Consider the following 26,824-nt stretch of genomic DNA (forward strand, 5'->3'; position numbering starts at 1 on the left):
GCGTGCGGGGGGGGCGGAGCGGAGGCGCCCCGGGGGCTGGGGGCGGGCTCGGGGGGGGTGACGGGGGGGGGGGGGGGGGTCTCGTGCTCCCCCTCCCTCAGCGTGAGGGTCCCCGCGCCCCCCCCCAACCCTCATCCCTCGGAGCGGGGGCCGCGGGACCTTGGGGGGCACCGGGACGGGCCTGAGGGGACGGGGGTGCGGGGAGACCCCACTGGGGTGCGGGAGAGGCCCCCGGGCCGGCGCCGCGGTTCCCGAGGTGACGGGCGGGCCCCGCCGCCGCCGGGCTGCCCTTTGCCGTGAGGGAGCCGTGACCCTCATGAAGGGGCCCTCATGGGGTTTGGTGGCTCTGCCGGCGCCCTGCGGTCCGCGGGACGCTCGAGGGGAAGGTCGGGGACACCACATTCGGTTCTCCTGCCTCTGCTTTACCCGGGGCCATCAACAATACAGTGTCCTTAAAGCTGAGTACTTTCTTGGGTGTATAAACACCTGAGATGCCCCTCGTTAAGCTATTTTCCACCTTGACCTCATACCTTGGGAAATACGCCTGTTTGTGGGTTTGGTTTGATTTGTGTTGTTTTTTTTCTCCTGTTTTTTTTTGTTTGGTTTTGTTTTGTTTTTTGTGGTTTCCCCCCCTCTTGAAAAGCTGGTATTTCTTCCTCCTCTCTGAGACCCACTGGTTTAAATTTCACCAGCTGAGCTGGAAATGGTGTCGAAATGCAGAGGAACTGAAGGCAGGGGAGGTCAGAACGGCGGTGGGGGGTGAATAACTTCCTGGCCTTGGATATTTACTGGCACTGGTTGGAAATTTGTACTAATTTGATGTTTGAGTCTGAGCAGGAAGGTGCCAGGTCTGTTGTAGTGCTGTGTTTGCAGTAATTTGTGGGTTTATTGCGGTGGGAATAAATAAATAACAGCGCGATTGGGATATCAGTGATTTCACTTCTACGGGGAGAGGAGTATTAAGTAGCTTTTGTGTTGCAGAATGTGTGATTAGTTTAGAATGAAACCTGAAAGGGGTCAAAACCTTGTTTCTGTTAGAAAAGGACATAAAATCAACAGAGACACACAACTGTTGATGTAAATCCCGGTGGGAGCAGATTTTACCAATAGGGCAGGTAGGCATGGACTTCCAATTGTTGTAGTCATTTGATGAAGAGACAGTTTGTTGCTTTGGCTCCTGTATTTCTGTCAAGTTGGTTGTCAAAATAGATTTTTTTTAAACAGTGGATGTGGCCAACTCCTGGTGTGGCACTGGAATTCAGGTTTTTTAGGTACAGGTTTCACAAAATATCCTGAGCTGGAAGGGATCCACAAGGATCATCCAGTCCAACTCCTGGCCCTGCACAGACACCCCAGCAATCCCACCCTGTCCCTCAGAGCGTTGTCCAAACCCTCCTGGAGCTCTGGCAGCCTTGGGGCTGTGCCCACTGCCCTGGGGAGCCTGGTCAGTGCCCAACCACCCTCTGGGGGAGGAACCTTGCCCTGAGATCCAACCTGACCCTGCCCTGACACAGCTCCAGCCATTCCCTGGGCCCTGTCCCTGCTCACAGGGAGCAGAGATGGAGCTGCCCCTTGTGAAGGAGCTGTAAACCCTCAGTCTCCCCTCAGTCTCCTCCAGGCTGAACAAACCAACTGATCCTCCTATGGCCCCTCCAGACCCCTCACCATCTTTGTGGCCCTGTTGCACCTGTATATGTTTCCTTTTCTTTTTTCCTGGGGTTCAGCACTGCCCAGTTTCAGTGCCAGTGCAGAGGGGAGGAGGCTGTAGCAGCACGTTCTGCAGCACTCAGCAAACATCCCCTCTAACCCTCTCTTAGCCACTTGTCCTTTTTTAATTTAAGCTTTGTTCACAGACCTCACCTTTGAGTTTGCAGTGGGCTCGTGGCTCCACACAGTTCCCAGGCACAGACCAATAGTTCCTGTTTGTGCCTGAATCCCAAGTTCCAGAGTGGTTAATAGTCCTGCTTTTTGTGCACAGGTGGATGAAAAGCTCCTCACAAGTGTTTATTAAGTTGGCTTTCAACCCGTTTGATCTTAACTTGCCTCTGCTTGAGCCTGAGGTCAGCAAAGCTTTTGCAGGGTTTTTCATGAGGAACAATGTGTGATCTTAGAGGGTAAGTTAGTGTTCAGCCTGATGATCCCAGATCATATAATTTATGGTGTAATGTTTCCCGAGGCTTTCATCAGCCTTTGGACTCTGTGGTGCTTTTTTCCCATCCTTCATTAAAAAGGGGGCACTGGGAATAATGTGTAAATGTTGCTGTTTAAATGCAGGTTGATTTTATAACTGAGGCTTTGTTGGTGAAGCTGTCACTGCTGTGCTGTACAATGCCAAATTAAAGTGATGCTTTTTGCTACAAACACAAAAATTTTGGCTTCTTCTACTCCCTCCCCCACCAAAGAAAAAAGTATTGAAAACACGAAAACTGGCAGGACTTTCAGGATCCCACAAAACTTCGTGTTGAGAATGAGAAGTTTTGTACAGCTGTTCCCTACTGAGATTTGCTGCTTGCTTTTCATTTCATATCAGATTTCTAATCTACAGCAGCTTTTTAACTAGACTGAGAATTAGAATAATTTCTGCCAGCAGAGAGGAGGAATTAAATCAAGTTAAGTCACTTCTGCATGTTTGCATTTTTATTTTAAAGGTATCATCCCTGCCACTGACTCAGACTTACAGTGGTACAAGGGCAAGGCTTGTGGGGTTTTTTGTTTTTACAAAAGAGGTTTGGGAGGATTTTTCTCTCCCTTATCCCTTTAAAGTGTAACTTCAAGTTTTGCATTAGTGAGACACTCTTTTCCTGAACAAAAGCTTAATGCCTGACAAAGGAGGGTGTTGAGAATATTCTTTTGCAGTTTTATATTACAATTAGAGACAAGATCTCCCCAGTTCACAGGGTGAGTTTTGAGCAGGGTCTTGGGGAGTTTCCTTTCACTGGTTTGTTTTCCAAGCAGACATTAGGGCTGAGAGAAGACAGAACTTTTTGTTCTTTGAACTAAAATGGAGTATTTTCTCCTTTGCTGTTTGGTTTATTTGCTGTGAAGACCCCTCTGTCCAAGAGGAAGCTGCTCTGCAGACCTGCCTCCTCCTCCCTGGGCTGAAGGTCACCTCAAAGTTGTCAGGAGCCTGCAGCACAATTCTGTGGAGTTGAGTTGAAGCACTTTGCCAACATGAACTTCTCCAGGAGTCTGCCAGGAAATCACTGGGAGTCCTGGCAGGTTTTTTTAAAGGGGAGGATGAAAAAGACTCAATCTAGTTTATGTTGTTTTCCTCAGGGAAATCCAATCTTAGTTAATCTACTCCATTGCCTTTTGTTTCAATCTAATTTTCTGGAAATGTTCCCAATTAGGTCCCAGGGGACATGGGACCAATGATTTTTTCATTAACCTTTTTTTTTTTTTTTCATTTGAAAGCTGGAATCTGCTAATGCAGAGAATAATGGGACTAGTTACTGTAAGCAAATTAAACTCCTATTTGCTGCACTTTCTAGAGTCTTTCATTTGTTAGTCCTGGAATAATTAGACTTTCCTGGTTTAGAAGCCAATCTAGGAGTGAGAGGCTGTGATGAAATACCTCTGTTTTGTCCTTCTTTGTTTGTTTCTACAGTTTTTGATGTCATCTTCTCAGTACCTTTTCTTCTCTGTGTCACCAGTTTGTGTCTGCAAGGTTGGTTTCCAGTGGCACTTGAACAATTGTGATTGCAGCCAGAACTTTTTGCTCCTTCCCTCTCCATATATATAATATTAGAAAATCCCACAATTGTTGTGTCTCAGATGTAAAACTCATTTATCATCTATTTAAACAGTTGTACAAGAATATAATCTAATATATCATCTAATATTTATCTAAATTAATACAGCAGACCATGGTAGCTCTGGAGCAAAGGTCAGAATGCTGTAAGTGATTGAGCATCTCTGTTCTCACTGGTTCCTCAGCAACTCCTGGTACCAAGCCTGAGAAACTGGGAGCAAACTGGGAACATAATTCAGGTGTTCTGGCATGGGACTAACAGCGAGTACCCCGAGATCTCCTGAGACTGCATGGGAGCCACTGCACTTTCACAAACCTTCTCTGCCCACACACGCTCGTTAGTTATCAGGGATTCAATCTCCTTCCTCTAATGAAGGTACATCAGCTTGGAATATGAGCTTTGGGATATATTTAGCTGATCTTTTGGCTAAACTGGGTGAGAGAAACCCTGACAGGCTCGACTGCTCTTCTTTTCTAAGCACCTACTGCATATCTGTTGGGGGAAAGAGTGTCTGTGGTAAATACACTTTCAGGCTTTTTTTTCATATTAGAGATAATTTAATTTGCCTTGGCTTTGTAGGGTTAAGAAGTGCTTTGAGGCCACCTCCAAGGTGCAGTGTGTTCCCTGGGCTAATGCTGTGAGCTGATGGGCTGGCCTGTTTCTAGGAGCTTGGAAAAGCAGCTGTTTGGAAGGCATGTGGCTCCAGCCTCCTCAGGGAGATGCTCTCTGTGACCCAACCTGCTCCTTGTCTGATTTCCTTCAATGGTGGGAAAATGGGAGCAGCTCCTGGCTGGGTTCCTCCATGTGCAGCCTGGACAGAGGCTGCACTGGGAGCCAGGGATCCCAGTATGATCCTCTCAGGCACGTGGTGTGAGCCTTGGGGATAGTCTTGTGCAGGGCTGAGGGTTGGGCTCCGTGATCCGTGTGGGTCCCTTCCAACTCAGCATGTTCTGGGATTCTGTGAACACTCCCTGCTCCAAAGGTGGTGTGTTAAAGAGGCCCAGCAGCTCATTGTCACAGCTTGCCTGCATTTTCAACCTCGCCTGTTTTACTTGGGAAGGAGAAACAGCAGGAAACGTGGAGCAGACTCAGAGCTGTGCTCCCAGCAGCCAGGCCCTCCCAGGTCACTGTCCCCCATCCCTGGGGAAGTGGGATGGGTGTCCCACAGCACTGCTGTCATGTGGCCCCGTGGGAGGGCAGCGAGTACCCTGTGCCTTTCCAGTGGGTAAATCAACCCTTGGACATCAAAGTGATAAGGGAAGTGGAAGCACAAGCTCCTGAGGAACACGCCCAGCCTTGGGATACCATGGAAGTGAAACACAGCTCAGTGTTGGGCAGGTTTTCTCAGCTGCCTTTTTTATGGTTCCCTTGTTTGTCTGAGCTCCTGGTCTGATGGTTTTGACAAGACACTGAGGCAGGATCCCTGGGTTCTCTGCCAGGAGAGGTTTATACAAATCAAGTTACCATTGGCTTTGGTGCCCTTCATTAACTTGAGATAAGACATTATCTCATGAGGACGTGCTGAACTTGAATGTGTAAGGTGGTGTGAGGTGAGACTGAAATATGGAGGAGTGTGTTACAGGTGCTGTAAGACTGAAACCTGAACAACTGAAAAAAAAGATGGTTCTGAAACTTAACAGCTGCCCTCACGTTCCTGCTGCAGCTTTGGCTGTTCTTGTAAAGCCATTTTTGTGCTGCTCTTTTCACACAGCAGTGTCTGTAGGATGACCTGCTGTATGGATGGTAAAGCCTAATACGCTTTATTCTGACTATTTTGTTTCTTTGGTAAGACCCAGTAGTTAAAAAACCCTTTTGGCAGCAGCATAACTTCCCTTAACTTTCTGAATTCCTCCAGTGAAACCCTCCAGGACATCCCGACAGGATCACATGCACTGCTTGTCAGTTGATCCCTTTCTGTGTAACTCTTGCTTTTAATCTCCTTTGAAACCACAGCCCCTCCCACGAGGCCCCTTGTGCTGCAGGCACAGCTCAGCTGTTCTTGCACTTTTTCTCCTTTGTCACATTTTTTTTCCATAGGAATTGTTCACTCCAGCCTTCCAAGCAGAGAGGTTGCAGAGCTGGATACCCCGACAGCATTTGTCTTGTACACAGTGATGAAGAGTTTCTGCCCAGTTTATGATCTATCTGCCCTACTATCTTTTTACCACTCCCCAAAGCTCCTAAAAACTGGCCAATAGCTTTGACAATGTCACATTTCTTCATTTTGGGGTGAATAAAATCATAGAATCCCAGACTGGTTTGGGTTGGAAGGGACCTTAAAGTCCCACCCCCTGCCATGGGCAGGGACACCTTCCACTAGCCCAGGTTGCTCCAAGCCCCATCCAACCTGGCCTTGGAGACTTCCAGGGATCCAGGGGCAGCCACAGCTTCTCTGGGCAACCTGTGCCAGGGCCTCCCCACCCTCACAGGGAACAATTTCTTCCTAATATCTGATCTATACCTGCTGTCTCTCTGTTTGAAGACTAAATACTTCAATACTAATACTAAAATAAGCTAAGTTTGCCTTGTTACAATATCCAAAGGCAAGCAAATCACTAATTTATCTGGCAGAGAAATTAATGTTTGAAATGTCTTTTGGTGAATGTCTTGGAAAGTAATCACTGCAACACATTTAACCTGGTCAGGGTGTTCTAAAATCTCTCTGCATTTTTGCAAAGATCTTGTGAGGGAGACTCAGGAGTTGCTTCTGCTGTTCCATGGATTTCTGTGTGAGCCTCCCAGTGCTTGTTCTGATCCCAGCCCAATCTGAGCAGGAGTTAATGATTAGCCTTTGATACAGATAAGGATGATTGTGCTTGTCAGCATTATCTGAGGGTTGAGAAACTTTGCTCCATCTCAGACTCTGTTGCCTGCCTGGAAAAGACTGTTCTCTGGGAGTCAGTAGATGGAAAACCTGTCTCTGGAATAGTAAGTACTCGGCATTTTTTAGCTCTGAATCATTTCTGCTTTGGATTAGCAGCTCTGTGGCAGCCCAGGGGTTTGAAAGCTTGATGGAGAAGGCAGCGTTCAAAGCTTTTTCCCAGAGTGTTTTTTTGTCACCCCTAAGAAAACTGCTGATGGCTCTTTGTTCCAGCTTTCCATGCCCTAGAAGTGGTCCTGGCAGAAGAGTGTCCAAAGACAAGCTCCTTCTCAGAGAATGGCTTGATTTGATTGCTCCTTTTCTCTTTTTGATATCACAGATCTTCTGCCTTGGAGATTGACTTTTCAATGGTTCAACATTCAATAATATTTTCAGTAATTCAGTTGCATTTCCAAAAGGAGAATGTGGAGCTGCTCTGTTCCATGGACTGGGGCTATGAATTTGTGCTCCCTTACAAGTATTTGTGTTACTACCTTGAAGCTATTTATATGTCACTGTTCCATCCTCCTGCTCTTTGCCAGGATCACGGGGCAAGAGCAGGAAGGTGCCTCTGGTGATGTTTAGTTTGGTCTTAACCAGCTGCCAAAACAGAGATCAGCTTCCTGGGCTTAATTAAAAACACAGTGGAGTGAATTTTGCTGCTGGTGGCCCAAGTTCTACCTTGCATTTTTGCCCAGAAACAGCTTCAGGCTTCTCAAAACAAGTGTTTGGAAGCACAAAAGAATTTGCTTCTTGGTGTGGTGAGTTTTGTGTTGAGGGACAGAATCACAGAATCAGGCAGGTTGGAAAAGACCCCTGAGATTGTGGAGTCCAACCTGTGACCCAACCCCACCCTGTCACCCAACCCATGGCACTGATGCCACATCCAGGCTCTGCTCAAACACCCCCAGGGACGGGGACTCCACCCCCTCCCTGGGCAGCCCATTCATGGATGGTGATGGAAAATGAACTTAAAGGCATCCACTTCTCCTCTGCAAGCAGAGAGAGTTTAAATATTTTTGTAAAAGTCAGCCTTGTGAACTCTTAGGTCTTTAGTCAAAGGCTGCATCCAAAAGGTGACTCTGGCATGCTGGAAATCCCAGTGTATTCCCCTATGGACGTGACATCCACCTGGCACAGGCTGGAACGTGACAGCTCCAGGGGAGGGGAATGGCTCAGTGGCCACCTTAAAAACAGGCTGTGTCTGCACAGGGACACCTTCTGAGGAGCAATTAGAGACAAACAACTATTTACATATGAAAGGAAAGCAGTGAAATGTGCTCCTGGGATTGTTAACCAAGGAAGCTTTCCCGTGTGGTGGAAGGGAATGAGTGTGTGGCTGAACTGGACACAGGAAAACGTGTGTGAATTGCTTCAGCCAGTGGAATGGCTTCTCAAAAATTAACAAGGAGTTCTGGGGGGGGGGTGGTTTTCTTCTTGTCCAGGTTCTCAAAACATCTCAAAGCCAGCTCAGAACTTGTACAAATGTTTCCTTTTCTGGGCTAAGTCTGGTTCTGATGTTGGAAAGCAGCCAGAGAGGGAAAATGAGCTGTGTGAAAATGGGCAAGCAGGGTAAAATCTGGGAATCTGTGAGTCTGCTGAATCACCTGTTGCTGGACATTGGGCTCCCTTTTATGAAGCCTGTAATAAACCACTGCCATCCACTTTATTACCCTGGGCATTAGCTTTATCTGCAGGAGACAAAGGTATTTTTGCTGTTGGAAGATAACATCAGTAATGCTACACCTGTATTAAAGGCCAGCACTTCAAGGGCACATTGAGTCATTTTGGCCACTGAGGAAGCTTGGGCTTGCTGACTTGGAAGTGCACTTGTTGACTCTGGGTTTCATTTTGTGTCTGCTGAGATGATTTTACAGTTTGACAGGGCTTAGGGCCAGAAGGCACCTTATAAAATCAATCTGGGCAGAGCTGCTTACACTGTGTAGCCTGGTGTGTGACCTTCCCCCTTCAGCAAACCACAGAGCAGTGGTTTATCAGGAATTAACTTGCAAGTTCCCTGTCTCACATCCTAACATATCTATCATTCCTGATAGATGGAATGCTTCTGCATGTGGCCACTGAATGCTCACAAACAATAATCCATGTCCTTACCCTCTGGAGAGACCCTTTTTGTGGGAGACAGGCTGCTCCTTTTCATCCAAATCAATGATGCAGGCATTGAACCTACAGGAATCTGGATGCTGAATTAGTGAGCACAATGAAGAAATTTGTATGCAAAATGTAGTTTTTTTTGCTTTAAGATCTAAATTTTCCCTTCATTCAAAAAAAAGTCTGTTGTAGGTTAGAAGGTGTTTTTGATTAGGGCATATAGATAGGAAGTGAAATTCTTCACTAGACCTGGGTTTTCTAAGGAAGCAGAAGTTGTCTTATCTTGCAGGATACAGTTCCAAATACTAATTCTTTTTTTTTTTTATTATAAAGTTTTTGAAGAGTATCACAAGGCTCAGGACTCCTTCCTTCTTGTTCTCAGCCTGCCCTGAGGCAGCAGGATGGTTTCAGCTCTCTGGCCACGTTGATCACATCTCCCTGGTCACCATTCCTGTGTCTGGTTGTGTAACATCTGTGCACAAACCACCACAGACCATAAGGAAATGTCTGTTTATTCAGCAGTTGTGTAATCTTGGAAATATGGGTCACATGGCCCTGCTTTTCTGTCTCCTCTTCCTGCTGTCCTGCATCTCCTCACTGCTCAGGATCCCCAGTTGTCCTCAGCTCCCAGGTGAGCCTGAGGGGTTTTAGCGGGATATTCCCACTGACCACCACACGTGGAAAGCAGGCTGCACCCACCTGTTCTCTCACACCTCTGGGATTTGAGCCATCCTGCCTTATCTCTGCTTCTTCCCTTCCTGGGTGGGGGGAAGGAGGGGCCTTCAGGCTGGATCCTGGGGATTTTGGATATGTCACTGTGCTCCTGTGGCATGCCCTGCGTGCTGTGAGGAAGGGAGTTGAAGCTCTGGTGGCGTGGCCAGTCTGCAGAGCTGGGGTGTTCCTGACCTCTGACATGCCCAGGGAGTGCTGAAGGGGTTCCTCTGGAGATGCCTCCTGGGAATGGCCTTTGATGGAAGCTTGTCAGCACTAGCTCTGAATTCATGCTGATGTTGGCTATAAGGAAGTTTGGTGTCTGCCATGCTTTGGTAGGAGCCTTCTAGCCTGGATGTTTCATAAAGAAACTGTAACGTGGCCTCCTGTGTCAGTTTTGGCATCTCTGAAGCCCTGCTCTTGTCTCCAGGTGGATGCCTGAGTCAGCTTTGGTCCTGCACCTCCTCTGCTTTGGGAGCTGTGGGAATGGCAGCCACTCCTCAGGTCTGGCATGTCCTGAGGTGCCTCAACTCTGCCACTTTCCAGAAACTTCTCTGTGTGCCAGAAAGGGGGATGGCTGCCTCATGCACCTGGACTGAAAGGACAACAATAAACAGCACAGGGAAAATAGAGGATCCAAAAGGCTGCTGGTGCAAGGAGGAAATGAGAACAGGGTAGGAAATACTGTCCGTGTACAGAATGGAAGAAATTGTGCCCCTGGGAGGCCTGAGCAAGACAAGTCACTCCTGAGGGCAGGAATCGGGGACCTTGTGCAGAACAGACCTGCTCTGGCTTTGGCCCCCAGTGGCACAGGGGTGTGTCCTTGCTGTGTGTGCCCAGTGAGAAGAGCTGGCTGCAGCTGGGGGCTGCTCTCCTGGAGCTGGAGCAGTAACGTAGAACAGGAGGGAGTTTTGTGCCGCTCAGAGATGAGCCAGCAAACTCTGACCTGTGGAAGAGGTGCCAGTCACCTTTTAATTGGGCACCACTGGAGTTCTGTCTGCTGATGGAGCATCTGCCCTGTATGGACACCGTGTTTATTGGTTTTGGTAGCAGTAAAAACAACCCCTTGTGTCTGACATGTCTGTTCCTGGCCCTCTGCTTCTGGTCAGCAGGGGGGCGGCTCCGGGCCAGGCGAGCTCGGCTTTGTTCCCTGGGCTGCACTCTGGATTTGCTCAGCTTGTTGTAGTCCCTGGCTGGGCTTGTCAAAGACAGCCAAGGGTGGAATGTGCTCAGATCCTTTGAAAGTGTCCCACTGGGGACTTCAGGTTCATTTGGGCTCACGCATGTTGAAAGTACTCGTGTTTTGTCAGGATGGGAGCAGGTTGTTGCTGAACACTTCAGTCCATGGCATTCTTGACATCTGGTTCTCAAAAAGGAGTTTGCTGTGTCCTGCCTGGTTGTCCTTTGTGTGGATAAGAGTCCTTTGTGTGGATAAGTGTCCTTTGTCTGGATAAGTGTCCTCAGCCTCAGGACAGCCTTCAGCATCTGTCACCCAAAAATACCTCCCTTGAGCCAGGCTTTGTGGCAGATGTGTGCCTGGCAACATCTGCCAAACCCTGTTTTGCAAGTGTGTACCCTGTACCCTGTGTCATTCACAGGTCCTGCCAGACCCAATCCCAGCAGCATTCCTGCTGTCTTGCCCTTCCTGCTGCTCTGCATTGGCAGGGCAAGGGCTGTGTTGCATTTGCAGTGCCATGAGAATGATCCAGTCACATGTACCCACCGCTGTGCTCTGAGACCCAAAGCCTGTGGGCACCCACATCCTACAGGGGGTGGGAAGAAGCAGCTTGTGCTGCAGTGTTGAAGGGATGGTGTGGGTGCCCCGTGGCCTGCCAGGAGCAGGGCAGCCTGGAGGGATGTGCAGGTGGTGACCCTGAGATTTGGCCCCACAGCTGGAGGTGTAGATTGGTCTGTAGATGGCAGTTCTTCCAAAGGAAAATGTAATCTCTGGTCTGTGTGGGAATGTGGTCAGGGTTCTTTTGTGGATGAGGGGAGTTTCCACCCCTGCATTGCTGACCTGGGATTTGTGAGGGAGAGGGACAACCCAGGGTATGACACACTGGCTCTGTCACCCCTTGCTGAAGTGGAAGTGACCTGAGCTGTGCTGCTGAGGGTGAGAGGTGGGCAGCACAAGGCTGTTGTGGATTGGAATAGGTTAGAAGAGGAATAGGATAGGATAAATTGGAAGGGACCTTCAAGAATTATTTAGTCTAATTGCCAGGTCTAACTACCTGATGGAGTTGGGGACCCTTTGTGAGACAGTAGTGGATCACACTTGGATCTCAGTGCAAAGCTTGAATGTGGGCTGGATCAGACTTCTCCAGCAGAAATGAGGCTACAGCCAGGAAAGGCTGGCAAGGACCCCTCAGTTTTCCATGCTTCCCAGGAGTTCCTTCTCATTGCTGTTGCATCTCCTGCAGTTCCAGTGTGGCTGAGGGAAACGCTTGACTGCACAGGAGGCTGTTTGCTGCCCAGCCTGACCATCTCCCCAGTATTTTTGCTACCTGTACACATCTCCTGCCAGCATTTCTCAGCCTTTCCTCTGATGTTATCGGCTTAGAGACTGAAGTTTGCTGCTCTGCAGGACTGTTTTCAGCTGCCTTTCACTCCATTGGGCCCATTAGTGAGACATGGTGTGTGCTGCACCTAATGAAGTTCAGTGCATTGTCCTGTAAAGAACAGCCTGTCCTGGATTATTTTTCTTTTTTTGTTCAAAGATTTAGAGGTTTCCTGAGGAGTGTGCAGAAGCTGGGAGATTAGGAATGACCGTCTCCTTTTAGGGAAGCAGATCAAGCAGGGCCTTTAACAGAAGGTGACCAGACAAGTTTTCTATGAAAATAAACTGCATCAAAGGGACATTATTGTAGCCACGCTGAGAGGAAGAGCTCTGGCCCCTCCTCAAGTAATGGGGATGGTGCTAAGTGAGTGTGACCAGCTTTGTGTTGATTGTGCAGCTCAGGGATGCTTTGGTTCAAAGCAAGGGATGGGACCTTGAGGGTTGAACATACACTGATATTTCGTCAACTTCTTTTAATCTTCATTTTAATTAAAAGTTGTTTAATGGATGTAACTGCATCAGAGTGCCAAATAATGTTGTGCAGCTCCAGGAAGGTTGTGTGAGCCACCATCCCAACTGGAATCCATAGTGTGGGACTGGACCATTGTTTGGGGTTTTTGCCATGTCCGTGGGTGCTGTGTGATGGTTCCATGTGGAGGGTGCAGCCTGTCCCTTAGGGACACAGCAGCCCTACAGTGAGAGGGACAAATGGGTATTGGGACAAGCGTGGAATGTGGGAAGGAAACACGAGGATTTGATAAGAATAAAACAAGCAAACAGTGGCATCTGGGAGCCCAGAAGGATGGAGGTTTGCAGCTCAGAGAGGAGTGAGAAAGCAGCAAAACAACTGCCCTTGGCAGAGCTCTCTTGGGATCCTCACAAAACCTGCAGCCCCCCTGAGTCCCCCAGGCACTGAGGAGGAGCATGTCCATGGGGAGTGGGATTACTGGCCCCAGCCCTGTGCTCTGGCAGTGCTGCAGAGAACCTGAGCTCAGCTCTGGCTGGATGCTTCACCCCCAAAGCTCCCTGTGCGGGTGACACATGGTCTGTCTTAGCCTGGGCAAATACCATCAGTGTGGACAACAGTGGTGTTGGTGTGCCACGTTCTCAGTCCTCCAGGACTGTGCTGTAGTGGCTCCAGCTGGTATCCTCAGTGGAGGTGATGGCAGAGGAGCAGATCTCCTGTGGGATCCTCCTCCTCCCCTCATGAACCGTGGGCAGCCCCGTGTCATTTTTGAGAGCCCATTGCTCTGCCTGGCTTGTGCATTCCAGGTGCCCAAGGGCTGAGCTCCATGTGCTCCCAGCTTGGCTGCCTCTCCCTGCTGATGTCCCTGCTCACTGATTCCACCTGGGCATGTCCCAGCCTGCCCAGGCATCATCCCCTTTCGAAGCTGAACACAAGATGTTGTCTGCAGCCCTGCTGAGCTCTTATTTTGCCCATCATTCTCCACTCCCTGCACTCCACTCCTCCAGAGTTCCTGTCATCCTCCTCCAGAAGCTCCTGAAACCCTTTGGGGTGAATAGCTCAGCTGTATCCTTCCCACTACAGGTGGAGAGGGAGAATGTGCCCTCTGTCACACAGAGTTTTCCTGCTTGGCTCTGCTAATCTGGCCTGAATTGATTTTCAGGCTTCCATGGTCAAGGACAAAGCCCAGGAAATCCGAACTGCAGCCTGACAGCCTGAGCCTCAGCATGTCCTGGAGCTCTGATCCCAGGCCATGCCCTTCTCTTTTTCTCTCTTTATCCAAACCCCTTCTGGTGTGTTGAGTTTTTAGGAAGCCTTAAACTCCTGGGAAAGGCTTTAGGTTGTGTCTCTGAGGTGGTGAGGCTGTACCAGAGCAAACCCCAGTTCTGCTGTGACCTTACAGACATTCCTCCAATTCTTAAAATAGCACTAAGAGCTCCTTCTTCAGGAGTTGTGCAAGGGAAGAACAGAGGTGTGCAATTAGGGCACAGCACAGTCCCTCCCTGTGTCTGGGTGCCAGCCTGGGGTTGCTGAAGCTGCCTGGGAGAGTTCCAGGGGGAATTTGGACACTGGAGAACAGCAGTGTGTGTCTGTAACACATGTTCTGCTATGTTGCTGAAGGATGTAATACTTGTTCCCTGTATCTATAAAGTGTGTCTATACAGTCTGTGTAGTTTGGCCCTGGCTGCTGTTGCTGGGTGCTCCTAAAGCATGAACAGGCACAATTGGTCTGTCCCTCAGCTGTGCCTTTAAGCAGCTCCGGAGATCCTGGAGGACTCCCAAGTCCACCCCTTTGGAAAGGAAGTGGTTAAAGTGGTGGGGTTTGCCAGGAACCTGAATAAACTCAAAGCAGTGCTTAGGTCTCCTGATGAGTGGCCCCGGCCCTGAGAGGAGCCCAGGGCAGAGCTGGTGAACAGAGCTGCAGTGTCTGCAGGCGCTGCTCCCCTCCCACTCCATTTACAGCACTGCTACAAAATAAAGGCGCCGGGCTGGGGACCACGAGCTGGGAGCCAGCGGAGCTCAGGCAGCCTGTAAGTAGAGCACTGGGGACTCTTGGTTGCCTTTTCCATTACTCCTGTGCTTTATCTGCAGCATGTCACACAGCACTGAGCCATGGGTGGTGTGCAGGCAAGAGAGCTTCTTTGCCTTTCCAACTTGCCGGTTTTAATCTATTTCCCTCGGCTTTCTCTTGGAAACTTTCATTTTAATTCTTAGCAGATATTACAAGGTCTTCAGAAGAACAGAGGGACTTTCTGACCCTGTTCTTACTCCCAGAAGTGTTGGTGAGGTTGGAATCACTCCCTCTGTGCTGAGGGGAATCGAGAGGGTTCCGTGCAGGAGCCTGTCCTGTTGACAGGGCTGGTGGGCTTGTGCCACTGTGTGCTGGCCACTGCAGCACCACCCTCTCTGTGGGACAAATAACTGGTGTAAAGCACACTGGGGACGTGGATTTTAAGGCTCTGGTCCTTTCGGGCAGAGCCAGTGGGATTGGTTTTATTGCTCGTGTTTTCAGAACTGGCATGGGGAGGATGAGGCACTGTCCTGAAGGGAAGAGTTGCTGCTGTAATGGGCGTTGATTTGGGGCTCTGTTGTTAATCCTGTTACACTTCTGATTTGGAAAGGGGCTTCATTCCCTTTGGATGTGACTTTAGGAAGCTTTGTTTGCACACTGTGTTTCAGATCAAGCTGATTTCTAAAGTACTTTCTGGGAGCTTGGCAAGTCCTTCCCATAGCCTGTCCTGTTTCTGCATGTCCAGGTGTAACTTCCTTGGGTATTTGCCGCAGGGAAAAGTCTGTTTTGCTGGGAAGTTGCAGGATTCTGGATGAACACGGCAGGAGCAGGAGATTGGGAAGCTGTGGTGGAGGTTATGTGGGATGGTAGTGATGTTGTGGCTGAGACCTGCTTGAGAAAACTGCTCTGGGTTTGGCAAATCACCAGCTCCAGCTCATTTACCTACCCTGTACCTGGCATATCCTACCTGTCCTCCCCTTCCCTGTGCCCTGGGGTTGTGACTGTGGCTTCCTTGTATGTGTGAGATGTGGCAGCACTGGTTAAGTGTTGGTGGAGGGTGAAAGCAGGTCCTGGTGCTGACAGTTTGCTGCTGTCAGATCCTGCACCTCTCCCTGAACCAGCCCAGTCTGCAGAGCTGCCAAGGTGGCACTGCAGGGGTGGGACAGAAATCTGCGTGAGCAGAGCCTGCCTGAGCTCAGTCCTGCTCCAGGAGAATGGCTGAAAGGAAGACAAGTCCTGTGTGTAGCTTCAAGTCTTGCTGTTTTCCTTAAAAATGTGAGGGGTTGTGAAATGGAGGCTGTGGCTCCTCTGACCTGGGGTAGCAGCACTGAGAGGGAGAGAAATGAGCCTTGGAGAGAATTTCCTCATTCCTCTCTCCTGTTCCACCCTGTTTGTTTTCTTAGGCAGTAGGTTACTGTGGAATACAAAAAATCACTGTGTGTGTCTGTGACCCTTGTGACAGGTGAACCACAGAGTCTGTGCCCTTCAGGTGTGCAGATCCTCTGGAATACCTGAGCCCGATGCAGCCACAGGCTGTGGCAGATCCCCTCTCCAGGGCACGCTCAGGGATCCACCCCAGTGCCTCTTCCTCCCTGTGCAAACATATGGAACAGGCAGCAGCCAGGGATCAAGTCACCCATTCAGACAGAAATACCTGCTGAAGGGCTGGGTCTGTACAAGGCTAAACCTATTTAAAGAATTTACAATAATAGAACCTTGTTTGTGGGGTTTTTTTCCTTCACGTGTGAATTCAGCTTTGTTAAAACCAGCACCTGCTTCAGCCCCACATCTGTCAGCTCATCTCTTAGGAGCCTGTGCAAACCAAATAGAGATTTTTAGCTTGAAATGTTACACACCCATTAACTTGTTGCTGTCCTGGATATTGTTTTTACTCCAAGACGCAGGTAGAGAACTCCTAACTTGTAAATCAGAGACTGATTGTCCCCTGGAAATGATTTATTTTTAAGCAGAGATTTATCCATGTGTTGGTTGCCTTCAGCAACACAAAACACAGCTGAAGTGGCTCAGACAAGGTTATTTCCTCTGACACCACTTAATACCCCATCTTTTAGGATCTCATAAAATGTCCTTCAGTGCTGGGTCACTGCAGCAGGGGTTGGGTTTGGTGTTGGACACTGGGGGAGCAGAGTGGGAAGGAGCTGCCCAGGTGAGGGTCAAGCTCTTTGTGACCTGTACCAAGACCTGCCCAGCCACAGGCAGCCCCTCCTGAATACCTGAACTTATTCTTTGTTCTCACAGAGCAAATATCCCGAGAACATCTGCTATTTCTCCCTTTCTGCAGACAAATGATGATTAGTAAGAAGGAAAATAGTGAGAAGCTGGATACAACCCAGTCATTAAGGCAGTTTTTCATCTGGGGAGCAGCCAGAGCTTCTGTGGAGTGCACTGGAACCTGTGGAGTTTGGCAGGAGTGTGGAGTTCTAAACTGGATAAGGAACCATTGGACAGTAGTCACCAGTGAGGATGTTGTATCCAAAGCAGAAGCAGTGGGTCAGTAAGTGAGAACAAATGAGGGAGGAGACACAGGGGCAGCTCTGATCTCTGCTCTTGGGAGTAGTGAGCCAAGGGAATGACTAAAGCTGTGTCAGGGCAGGGTCAGGTTGGATCTCAGGACAAGGTTCTTCCCCCAGAGGGTGGTTGGGCACTGACCAGGCTCCCCAGGGCAGTGGGCACAGCACCAAGGCTGCCAGAGCTCCAGGAGGGTTTGGACAATGCCCTGAGGGACAGGGTGGGATTGTTGGGGTGTCTGTGCAGGGCCAGGAGCTGGGCTGGATGGTCCCTGTGGGTCCCTCCAGCTCAGGATATTCCATGGTTCTCTGGTTCTGTGAGATTTTGGCCGGGGAGGAGGGAAGTTCTTACGTTACGTTCTTCCTCTCGCGGCACAGTCACCTTTGATCCTGGGGGCGAAGCACTTGGGCTGTTCTTCCTTCCCTGATGCAAAAGACAATTTGAAGTTTGTGTGTCTTGGCAGAGGGTTCCTTTCCCAAGGGTTTGTATTTTGGGACTGCAGTTCTAGAGCCTGGACCTTTCAGCTCTGGAACAGGATGATGTTCAGAGCTGTGCCATGTGGAAATCACACCCTTCATTCCACAGGTATCCCCTGCTAATGCTTTTCTGTGTCAGCTGAGCTGCTGCTTCCATTGGTCTCTCTCTTTTCTTTGCTCCCTTTGGGCATTTTTCTGGTCTCAATATTTAAGCACAAATAGGGGTGAAGTGAGCTAAAAAATCTTAGCAGAAATGTGGGCAAGGAATTCATTCTGCTTTACCCAGTGCCATTAATTCTATTATAAGTAACTTTCCAGGGGATTATTTTGAACTGTCTAATGCAATAAGGGATGGGCTACAAACCTCAGCTGCAGAGATAGAGAACATACCTGAGCTGTGTATTCCTGGTGTTCCTCACAGGTGCTTACCTGCAGTATTTAATTTCAGTGTATTCATTCTCTCTCATCCCCAGCACTGCTGACTTAGTTTCCTTATCTTCCCCAAATCTTTAATTTCTCTCACTGTTCTCTTTAACTTAACTCTCAAGCCTGTTGGGATCCCCAAGTCTCTGTCAAAAGCTGAACCAGCTCCACGACAGCTGGGGTTTTATTTGCTGTTTTCACTTTAGAAAGATCTTCTAGGGTTTTATTTCCTCTCTCCAATCTCAGTACAGCCATACCTACCTGTTCAAACACCATGGTGCCTTTTGGCTTAAAAAACTGAAAAATTGCACTTGTAAATTCTCCTGATGATTTATCTGGAAGGAAGGATGCCTCCTCTCTTTTTTTTTTTTTTAACTTTGGTTTGATAGAGTGTCTGTTCTTTGGTTTTTATTCCACTTGGTTTACCTTTAGTACTGGACTAGAGTGGGAGGGCACAGAGTATTCCAGGCAGGGTCCACTCTGACAGATCCTGTCCTTCCAGGACTGACTGGTATTCCCAGGTCGTTTTCTCTCTTGTTGCTGTTTCTACCTGGTGATTTCCATTTCCCACCAGGAATTGGGCAGGTCCCAGCCCAGGCAGTGCAGGAGCCACATCCAGTGTCCAACCACGGAGGGGGTTTTTATTTTTAATGTGCTGTGTCCAGACATCCCTGATTTGTGGTAACCAGATTAGGGATTTGGACTGGCAGCTTTCTGAGCGTTTCTCTCACTGTGTTAATGTGATTAGAGGGGAGATGTGGCAATGTAAAGCTCATGGAAATGAAATTGGATTGCCTGTGGCTGTTGCAGACCTTTGCCTGGCAGTAGGTCCTGTACCCCCTAACACAATTGCTGGGTTAAACACATCCCCAGTAAAATGCATAACTGTCAATTAAGAGAAATCTCGTCATCTGATCCTTTAGTATATGCAATTTAAAGTGGGGACTTAGATACTTTTGCCTCTGGCATGACTGCAATTGAGAAGAGACTTTGTTTTTTGCCTCTTACAGATAAGAAATGTTACTTCATAGTGAGCCCTTGTGTCCATGTGCCACCTGAACCAGATTAACTCCCTTTCTGGCAGGAGTGTGGAGGATGGTGCAGCAATGGGATGATGTAAAGCTCAGGGAGACACACCTCCTTTAAATTGTCCTGCTCTGTGCTCCCTGTTGTCAGAGCAGGACCATGAGGATGCTCCAGGAGTTTTCCAGAGGCAGAAGTTCTCAGTGGCTCAGGGTATTTTCTCTTGGAGTAGCAGTAGAGAAACCACATTTTTTTTTAGCAAAGTTCTTCTTTTTTTTGTTTTCCAGGGTCCCACTTTTCTATGTGCCTTTCTGAACTGCCCTGCCATGGAGATGTCTCACGACCACCACAGGAACAGCTCCATGTTGCCAACCACTCATCCTCCTGAACATCTCCAATCCACAGCCCCCCCGGGACACAACCATGGATCTGACATGATGGCAATGGTGAGTGGGAGAGTCAGCATTAACCAGAGAGCTTCTCCTTGTCTGTGCTTCAGGGTAACTTGTCATCTTAAAGACTGTGCTCTTAAGAACTGGAGATTAAACTGAGCTTTGGAAGGCAGGAAAACCCAGACCCCACTGTGGCTCTTCTGGGGTGAGGCACGAGGGGATGTGAAACATGAAATGGATTTCAGGGCTGGAGATCCTTTGGCAAAATGGTCTTCTCTTGCAAAAACCTTTGCAGCAGCCAGGCTGGGGTGTGCTCTGCAGGCAGCTAAAGGCAGCAGTGCAGAGTGAGCATTTTCCTGCCAGGAGCTCTCCAGGCTGTGAGTGGCAGTGAGAGCCCCAGGCAGCACAGCAGAGTGATGGGCTGTGATCTGCACCCACCACCTCTGTGCCCTTTCCCTCCTGGACCTTCGGGCTCACTTTGGGGAGCAAAGTGCTGCCAGGGCTCTTTCCCGTGTTGGCACTGAGGTCCTGGATCCTGCTGCTCCAGCTGACTTTGATTCCAACAGGTCCAGACTTGTGCATTCTGGCACCACTGAGGCTTTGTGGAGATCCTGCCCAGGGTTTCCATGGAAATGGCCCTAGGATCTGTGTTGTGTGTAACCAGTTCTAGGAACTCTGTCAGCTTTTTCTCCCTTTTCTAAATACTTTTGGAGTGAGTTTGAGATTATTAGAACATGTCTGTTTAGGATTAAATTTCAAAAGGAGGGGAGAGAGTGTGCATTTCCATTTCACATGAGAGTGTTCTCAGGAGGATGTTTTACAAACCTGCAGTTGGAGTTTGCCAGCTCTGTGCCAAGGAGGGAATCAAGAATTGCTGTGCTTATATTGCAACCAGTATCACAACAGAAGAAAGGACTAGAACAGCCTCCCCTCAGTGAGCCTGGCCCAGGTGGAACTCAGAGTCCAGCGTTGCTGCTGCTCTCCTTGTAAAGCTCTCCCTGTAATCCCACACCTTAGTATTGGCATCCTCTGGGCCATTATTTTCCATATAAATGTCATTTCTTTACAAATGTCAGGTGTTCAGTGGATAGTTACGAGCCCCTGCCTTGCCCTCCAGCTGAAAACTGTGAGTAATTACACAAGATTTTGAATGAATATGGCACATAAATCTGTCAGGAAAGGCAGTGCACATCCTATTTAACAGGCTGAGCACAGTTAAGGTGTATTTTCCCATTCCTCAGTGGCTCCAAGTAACAGGCTCTGGTTCAGCTGCAGTTCTTTGGTTTGTGTGGTTTTTGTTTTAAATGTAAAAATGTTAAATTCACTGGAGAGATGAAAGTGCTCTCTGAAAGCTGTTCCACAGTGATTTCTGCTCTGAGGGTAGTGAATGTCTGCTGATCCTCACGGATGCTGAGATGAATCATTAATTCTGAGCTCCAGCAAATAACCTTAATTAAGGAGGGTTCAAACAGCAGTTCCTCTTGCGTGGTCTGTACTTTCCATGTGAAAACACAGTGTGCAGCTGTGGCCAGCACATGCCAAACTGCCCTGTACGTACCTGGATGGGACATTTATGTCACCTCCAGCTGGCCAGGGGGTCACTGATATCTCCCCTTCCCACAGCGCTCACTGTGCAGCCTCAGGAGCCCTTCTCTTCTCCCAGGGGAAGTTGTGGTCCTGCTTTACATCTGATACACCTCGTGGTACCTGTGTTTAGGCCTCTGTTTCCCATGGGATATTAGAAGTTCCATAGGGAAGCAACTCTGCTGGCACAGGGACCAGAGGACTCAGCTGTACAACCCTCCCCTGTGTGAGCTCAAAGGAGGTCACGGTGGGGAAAGGAAAGTGCCCTGTACCCAACCCCTGAGAGGATGAGGAGGAAAGGATGAGCTCCATGGAGACATCCCCAATCCCTGATACTTGTGATGCTGAGGAGAAAAGGAGCTCCAAAAGCAAGAGAAGGCACCTGCCTGTAACAGGTACCGTGGAGGGGCAGTGCCTTCTGCCCAGGGCTGCTCACTGCAACTGGAACCTGGAGCATTATTCCTTTGTGTGTGCTACACTAATTACTGGAGATTCACTACCCTTTCTTCATGTCTCTGTGGTGACCAGCTGAACTGATCTGAGCTCCTGTCGTGGGACAAACCCTGTTGCTGACTCCTCTGAGCTCCATCTGGGATGAGCTGCTCAGGCTCACCTTGGTGTTCTTTGTGTTTTGGGCAGGCCATGACTTTCCACTTCAGCTATGAGAATGTGCCATTGCTGTTTTCTGGACTTACAATCAATTCTCCTGGAGGTTAGTAACACTGTCTTGTCCAGTCCAAACAAAACGTTTGCAATGGGTGTTTAATGTTTCAGGAATTGTTATTTATGCCAAAAATAGAGAGATACGCTCTGTTGAGTCTGGTTTAAATGGCATCTGTGGGGTGAAAGGGAGATTTTATATAATTCAAGAATTGGGTCTTATTAGCAAAAGTGATTGCTGGTTTCACTTCCTGGGTGAAATTCCAGTTAGTGTGTGGATGGAATTCCCATTTCCCACCTGTCCATGCACACGGTGCCCGGCCGGGGCCTGCACAGCTCAACGTGGTTGTTCAGCCACCCAGGGACTCTTGTGCCAGGTTTTGTTGCACAGAGACAATGATGTTTCCTCTCTTGTCAGAGATGGCTGGTGCTTTCGTGGCTGTCTTCTTCCTGGCCATGTTTTATGAAGGCCTTAAGATTGCCCGGGAGTGTCTGCTCCGGAAATCCCAAGTGAGCATCCGCTACAACTCCATGCCAGTGCCAGGCCCCAACGGCACCATCCTGATGGAGACACACAAAACTGTTGGGTAAGGGTTTCACTGCATTCTAAAGCAAATCCCTCCAGGTGGAACTGGGACAGAAGGAACTTGATGCAGCCAGTACTGAGTGTATTGACAGGCTGGGACACTGGTGGGTACTGGAGGACACTGGGCTTGGCCAACCTCGAGGATGGGGCACAAAAGGAGGAAAGGAGCAGCAAGGAGCCAGATGAGCTTGGGGTTTTTGTGATGAACACACCTGAGGAGCTCCCAGGAACAGAGTTTGGTTGTTACAGGCAGTGATCCTGACAGGAAATACTTAGAATTTCTGTTGACAGGTAGTCAAAGCTGCTGTGCAGAACAGGAGCCCTTCTGCTTATTGAATGGGGGGTAAAATAAGCTTGACAAGGTCTGTTTCTCATTAAAAGTTGTGTCCTCCCAGCAACTTCCATGCTTGCTTTGCCAGCAGGCAGCTCTGTGGGGAAAACCCCAGCTCCATGTTCATGCAGGAGTCCCTGCCCAGGCTGTTGTGACCTTCTCTGCCATCCCATGCCCTCCTTGCTGCCCTGGCAGCCTCAGAGTTCTCAGAGTTCTTTGGGAATGGGCATTTCCCAGCTGTCTCCTGTTTGCTGACTGTCGTTTGGGTTTGTGTTCCCAGACAGCAGATGCTGAGCTTCCCCCACCTCCTGCAGACTGTGCTGCACATCATCCAGGTGGTGGTCAGCTACTTCCTCATGCTGATCTTCATGACCTACAACGGGTACCTCTGCATTGCCGTGGCAGCAGGAGCTGGCACCGGGTACTTCTTCTTCAGCTGGAAAAAGGCAGTTGTGGTGGATATCACAGAGCACTGCCATTAACACTGGGTGCTGCCCAGAGGCCTCTCCACTCCCCTGCTCCCTGGAAGTGCAGCCATCCCAAGGACTGGATCATTCCTGAGCTGCAAGAGAATCACGATAAAGAAAATCCCACCACAGGTTCCTGGCTGGGGTGCAGGGATGTGAGGAGCTGGGCTGTGCTGCTCCCCCTGACTCCCCAGAGTCCCTGGCAGCCCTTCTTGGCCAGGATTTGCTTTATTCTTAGATTATGCTGTGATTGAGATTAGTTGGCTGACAGAAATGTAGAAATTATTCTTTTAAAAAAGAAAACAAAACCATTTTATTTTTAAATTGTAAACACTCATCAGTGAAGGTTTGATGAAGAGCAGGAAAAGCTCAAAGTTGCCCATAGAGCCCTCTGTGTGTGAATGGCTGTTTTAATTTGTTTTTTTTTCAATGTGTACATAATGCCAGGGGAAGGATCACCCTGGCATTGTGGCTTTTGGGGCCAATGACACCTTCTGCTGCAGAAGGACTCAGCCTCTGAGGAAGATTTGGTGCTGCACATCAGACACTCAGGTGTGTCCTGGCAAGGGAGGACTTTGACCCGAGGATGTGACCCGTGTGCTCCAGGGAGTGGATGAACCTGCCCTCCAGGCCCACCAGAGGATGAGTGTTGTCAGTCTGATTTATCCAGCAGCTTTATTCAGCCTCCAGGGAGAACACTGGAGTTTGGCTGCCTTCCCTTCCCAATCATGGAAACACACGGAGCAGACACAGGACAAGTTGTGTATTTACAGGGCAAAAAATTCTAAATAAACCATTGAACCTGCAGGTACTTCATGTGGAACTGCACCAGGATGGATCCAGAGCTAGACTTTGGGGTTACTAAAACTAGTTCTGTAAATGAGGCCAGAGCTGAATAATGATTTCATGACACTAAAGTTAAAATGGCTGGAGAGGGAATTCCTGGATGGAGCTGAAGGTGTTAAACAACCATGTTCCTGTAAAGGAGAGATTTGGGGAAGAGGAGAAGGGAAACACAGGACTACAGCAGCCTTCAGTCTCTTCTCAGGTGAAGTTTGGAGCAGCTTGGGCTGGTTAAAAAGTATTCCTGAGCCAGATGACTCCTCTTTGTCCCAACAATCCCACTGTGCCCATGCTGGGGCTGCAGAGCTCTTGCTGAGTGCTGTGAGCTCTGCACATCTCACAGAGCTCTGAGAGGGGCAGAACCAGCCCAGGGCAGGCTTTGGGGATCCTGGGGAGCAGCTGTGGTTCAGCACTTGGATATTAAGCTATTGGTTGGTGTAGGGAGTGCGGTGCAAAGCTGGAGTCTTCACTCTCCACAGGATGCCCAGTTTGTGCCTGTAACTGGCTGAAAGGGAAGACATTTGGAATTTCAGAAGGGCACTGAGAACAGGCACCACTTTCAGAGCAGGACTGGTGTCTGGGATGTGCCATGAGAACAGGGAATCCCTCTGGGATGACACAGGAGCATTTTTTCCTCTGGAGATGCTGCTGGTGACTGTTGGCAGCAGCTGTGTGAGGAAAGGGGATCCTTGGAATGGCTTTTTAGCCCAGCAGCCTTTCAGGGCAAGGCCATCCCTGCTCCTGGGGGCTCCATGGTGCTGGTGCTGCTCCCTGAGCACAGAGCCCACCCTCTCCACCTTTTGGGAAGGAAATCCATTACTGCTGCTGCCAGCACTGGAATCGCACCTCCTAAACTCAGCCCTCCTGGGTTGATGTCAGATGTTTATTTGGACATCCTGTTTTCTCTGGACAGTGCAAATAGAGAATAAAAGGAGCTGAGTTAAAAGCAGGTTTAGGTTCCTGGTTTCTGGGTGAAAGAGGCAAAGTTATTTTCATGGAAAAATTCTGGCCACCTCCTGGTGAGAGACAGGAAAAACGCTTCCCCAGTCTGGTCTTTGAAGGGAGTTATGTCTCTGACAGGCTGCAAACCCACTGGTGCCCTCTGCTCCTGTCACAGGGAAGTCTCTGCTGTGCCCTCCAAGCAATCGTGGCTCTCCATGGGACTGGAAAACTGCCCCTTCCCATCCCTGGGAGAGCTGAGAGCAACATTAGTGTTTGGCAGAGAAAACTGACAATCCCTTCCCAGCCCTGGGAGAGCTCAGAGGAAATCCTGGTGTTTGTCAGGGAGAACTGGAGCTGCTAAATGCTGGAGATGTGGGTGATGATGTGGAAGGTTTGCACTGTGGGGCTCGACCCCTGAAGGAGCTCAGAGCCAACGATTCCAGCACTGTTCCCATCGGTTTGTCTGGAAGGAGCTGGAGCTGGTGCCGTTACAGGATGGCTGAGCACAGGGAATAGTCAGGAGTGGCTTTGTGTGGTGACAGTAATTACTTCATATACCTCTTGCTGTGTCTTTCTTTGAACCACAACCTGCTTGGCCTGACCCTGCTGTCACCTTTCACCACCTTTCCGTGTATCCAAGTGACCAGACTTGAATTCTCTGATTGATCAGAGGTGGATGACTTGGAGATCAGGCTGTGGCTCTTACAGTGTAAATCTGGTTCTTGTTTGCTTCTCTGCCTCGTTCTACATGTAGCACCTGTGCCCTTGGAATTGTTTCCCCCTGGATGAGAACCTCTGCCTTCAAGGGCTCCTCTCCTGCCCCTGCTCACAGCAGAGAGGACACAGCTTTGTCTGCTCTGACATCACCCCCAAACATGCTACATGTGTGTTGACACAGGAATTGCATGTCCTCAGCTTCCTAACCATGCCAGCCCTCAACTCCCTGTTACCAGGACACCTTTAAATTCAGGCAGCACAGAGGCTGAATTTAAATTTTTAGCTTGGGAGCCTGCCAGGGCAAAGCCATCCCTGCTCCTGGGGGCTCCATGGGGCTGCTGCTGCTGCCTGAGCACAGAGCCCACCCTCAGCACCCTCTTGGGAAGGAAATCCATTACTGCTGCTGCCAGCACTGGAATTGCACCTCCTAAAGGCACCATCCTGGGTTGATGCCAGCTGTTCATTTGGACATCCTGTTTTCTTTGGGCAGTGCAAAAAGAGACTAAAAGGAGCTAACAGCTCTATGTGCCTAAAGAACTAAAAAAAAAAAAAAAAAATCTCCTTTTTTCCAGTGTGACAGGGAAGTGCCACTGACCTCAGTGACAGGAGTCTCCCAGGTGGCTGGCAGGTGCTCCAGCTGCCTCCCACAGCCTGTCTGGAGCATTGGGAGCCTGGGATGCCCAGGGAAGGTGTGGAGAGAAGTGGCTGTGTCCTCCCTGCTCCTGGGCTCAGTGCCCAAGGCACAGCTGGGGAAGGGATGTGCCCTGTCCGTGTGTCCTTGCCTGCTGGGGCTGTGCTTTCCTTAGCTCAGTGTGACAGTCCAGAGGAGCCACCTCCCTGTGTCCCAACCTCCCCCTTCCCACCACATCCCACTGGCTGCGTGTTGCCAGCCCTGTGCTTTGGCAGAGCCTGAGCAAAGCCTGACCTCACTGTGGGTGGGATCTGCTCTGGGGCAGCCCCAGCCCCTCTGCTGCCCAAATTTAAGGTTGTCCTGTAACGCAGGGAGCTGAGGGCTCTACTGGATGTAAGACCTGAGGACAGTAAATTCCTGTTGACACACATGTATCATCTTGGGCTGTGATGTCCCGTGCCTGTCGTGTCCCTGATGTTTGGTCTCCACACACTGTGCCTCTGGATTATCATCCTGGAGGGAGCACAGAGTATCCAGCTGTGTCCCTCAGCTGGCTTTTGTTGTTTTCCTTTCAGTGCCTTTTGAGTTTGTCTGGAGCCAGTCCCTCAAACCCAGCAGGATTTCTAGTTTTGTTTACAGTGGACTGTCATTTTTGGTTTTGCTCTTGCTCTTTGTGGAGGTAACTTGTCTGATGTTACTGTGAATATCAAGAATTCCCTGTATATAATTAACCAATAAACTAGATTGCATTTTA

General features: G+C 49.3%; 1 protein-coding gene across 4 annotated transcripts; it reads left to right on the forward strand.

Moving 5' to 3' along the window:
- SLC31A1 (solute carrier family 31 member 1) lies at window positions 1–26,824 on the forward strand. 4 transcript variants are annotated; one of them, XM_027649741.1, is made up of 5 exons: window positions 1–51; window positions 19,203–19,363; window positions 21,533–21,605; window positions 21,972–22,140; window positions 22,751–26,824. In XM_027649741.1, the coding sequence occupies exons 2-5, from the start codon at window positions 19,244–19,246 to the stop codon at window positions 22,950–22,952; spliced, it is 564 nt and encodes a 187-aa protein (XP_027505542.1). In that variant the 5' UTR covers window positions 1–51; window positions 19,203–19,243; the 3' UTR covers window positions 22,953–26,824. The 4 variants fall into 4 exon arrangements, with proteins under 4 accessions (XP_027505542.1, XP_027505543.1, XP_027505541.1 ...); XM_027649742.1 differs by lacking the exon at window positions 1–51 and adding an exon at window positions 238–386 and having other exon boundaries at window positions 19,205–19,363; XM_027649740.1 differs by lacking the exon at window positions 1–51 and adding an exon at window positions 6,545–6,680 and having other exon boundaries at window positions 19,205–19,363.

The sequence above is a fragment of the Corapipo altera genome, unplaced genomic scaffold, assembly GCF_003945725.1.
Source record: "Corapipo altera isolate COAL_440 unplaced genomic scaffold, ASM394572v1 268, whole genome shotgun sequence".
Lineage (NCBI taxonomy): Eukaryota > Metazoa > Chordata > Aves > Passeriformes > Pipridae > Corapipo > Corapipo altera.

Bases quoted from the DNA above. Each gene is read 5' to 3' on its own strand.
- SLC31A1 (XM_027649741.1), top strand. From the start codon at position 19,244: ATGGAGATGTCTCACGACCACCACAGGAACAGCTCCATGTTGCCAACC. The intron at 21,606-21,971 runs GTTAGTAACACT...CTCTCTTGTCAG, and splicing joins TACAATCAATTCTCCTGGAG to AGATGGCTGGTGCTTTCGTG. The intron at 22,141-22,750 runs GTAAGGGTTTCA...TTGTGTTCCCAG, and splicing joins GAGACACACAAAACTGTTGG to ACAGCAGATGCTGAGCTTCC.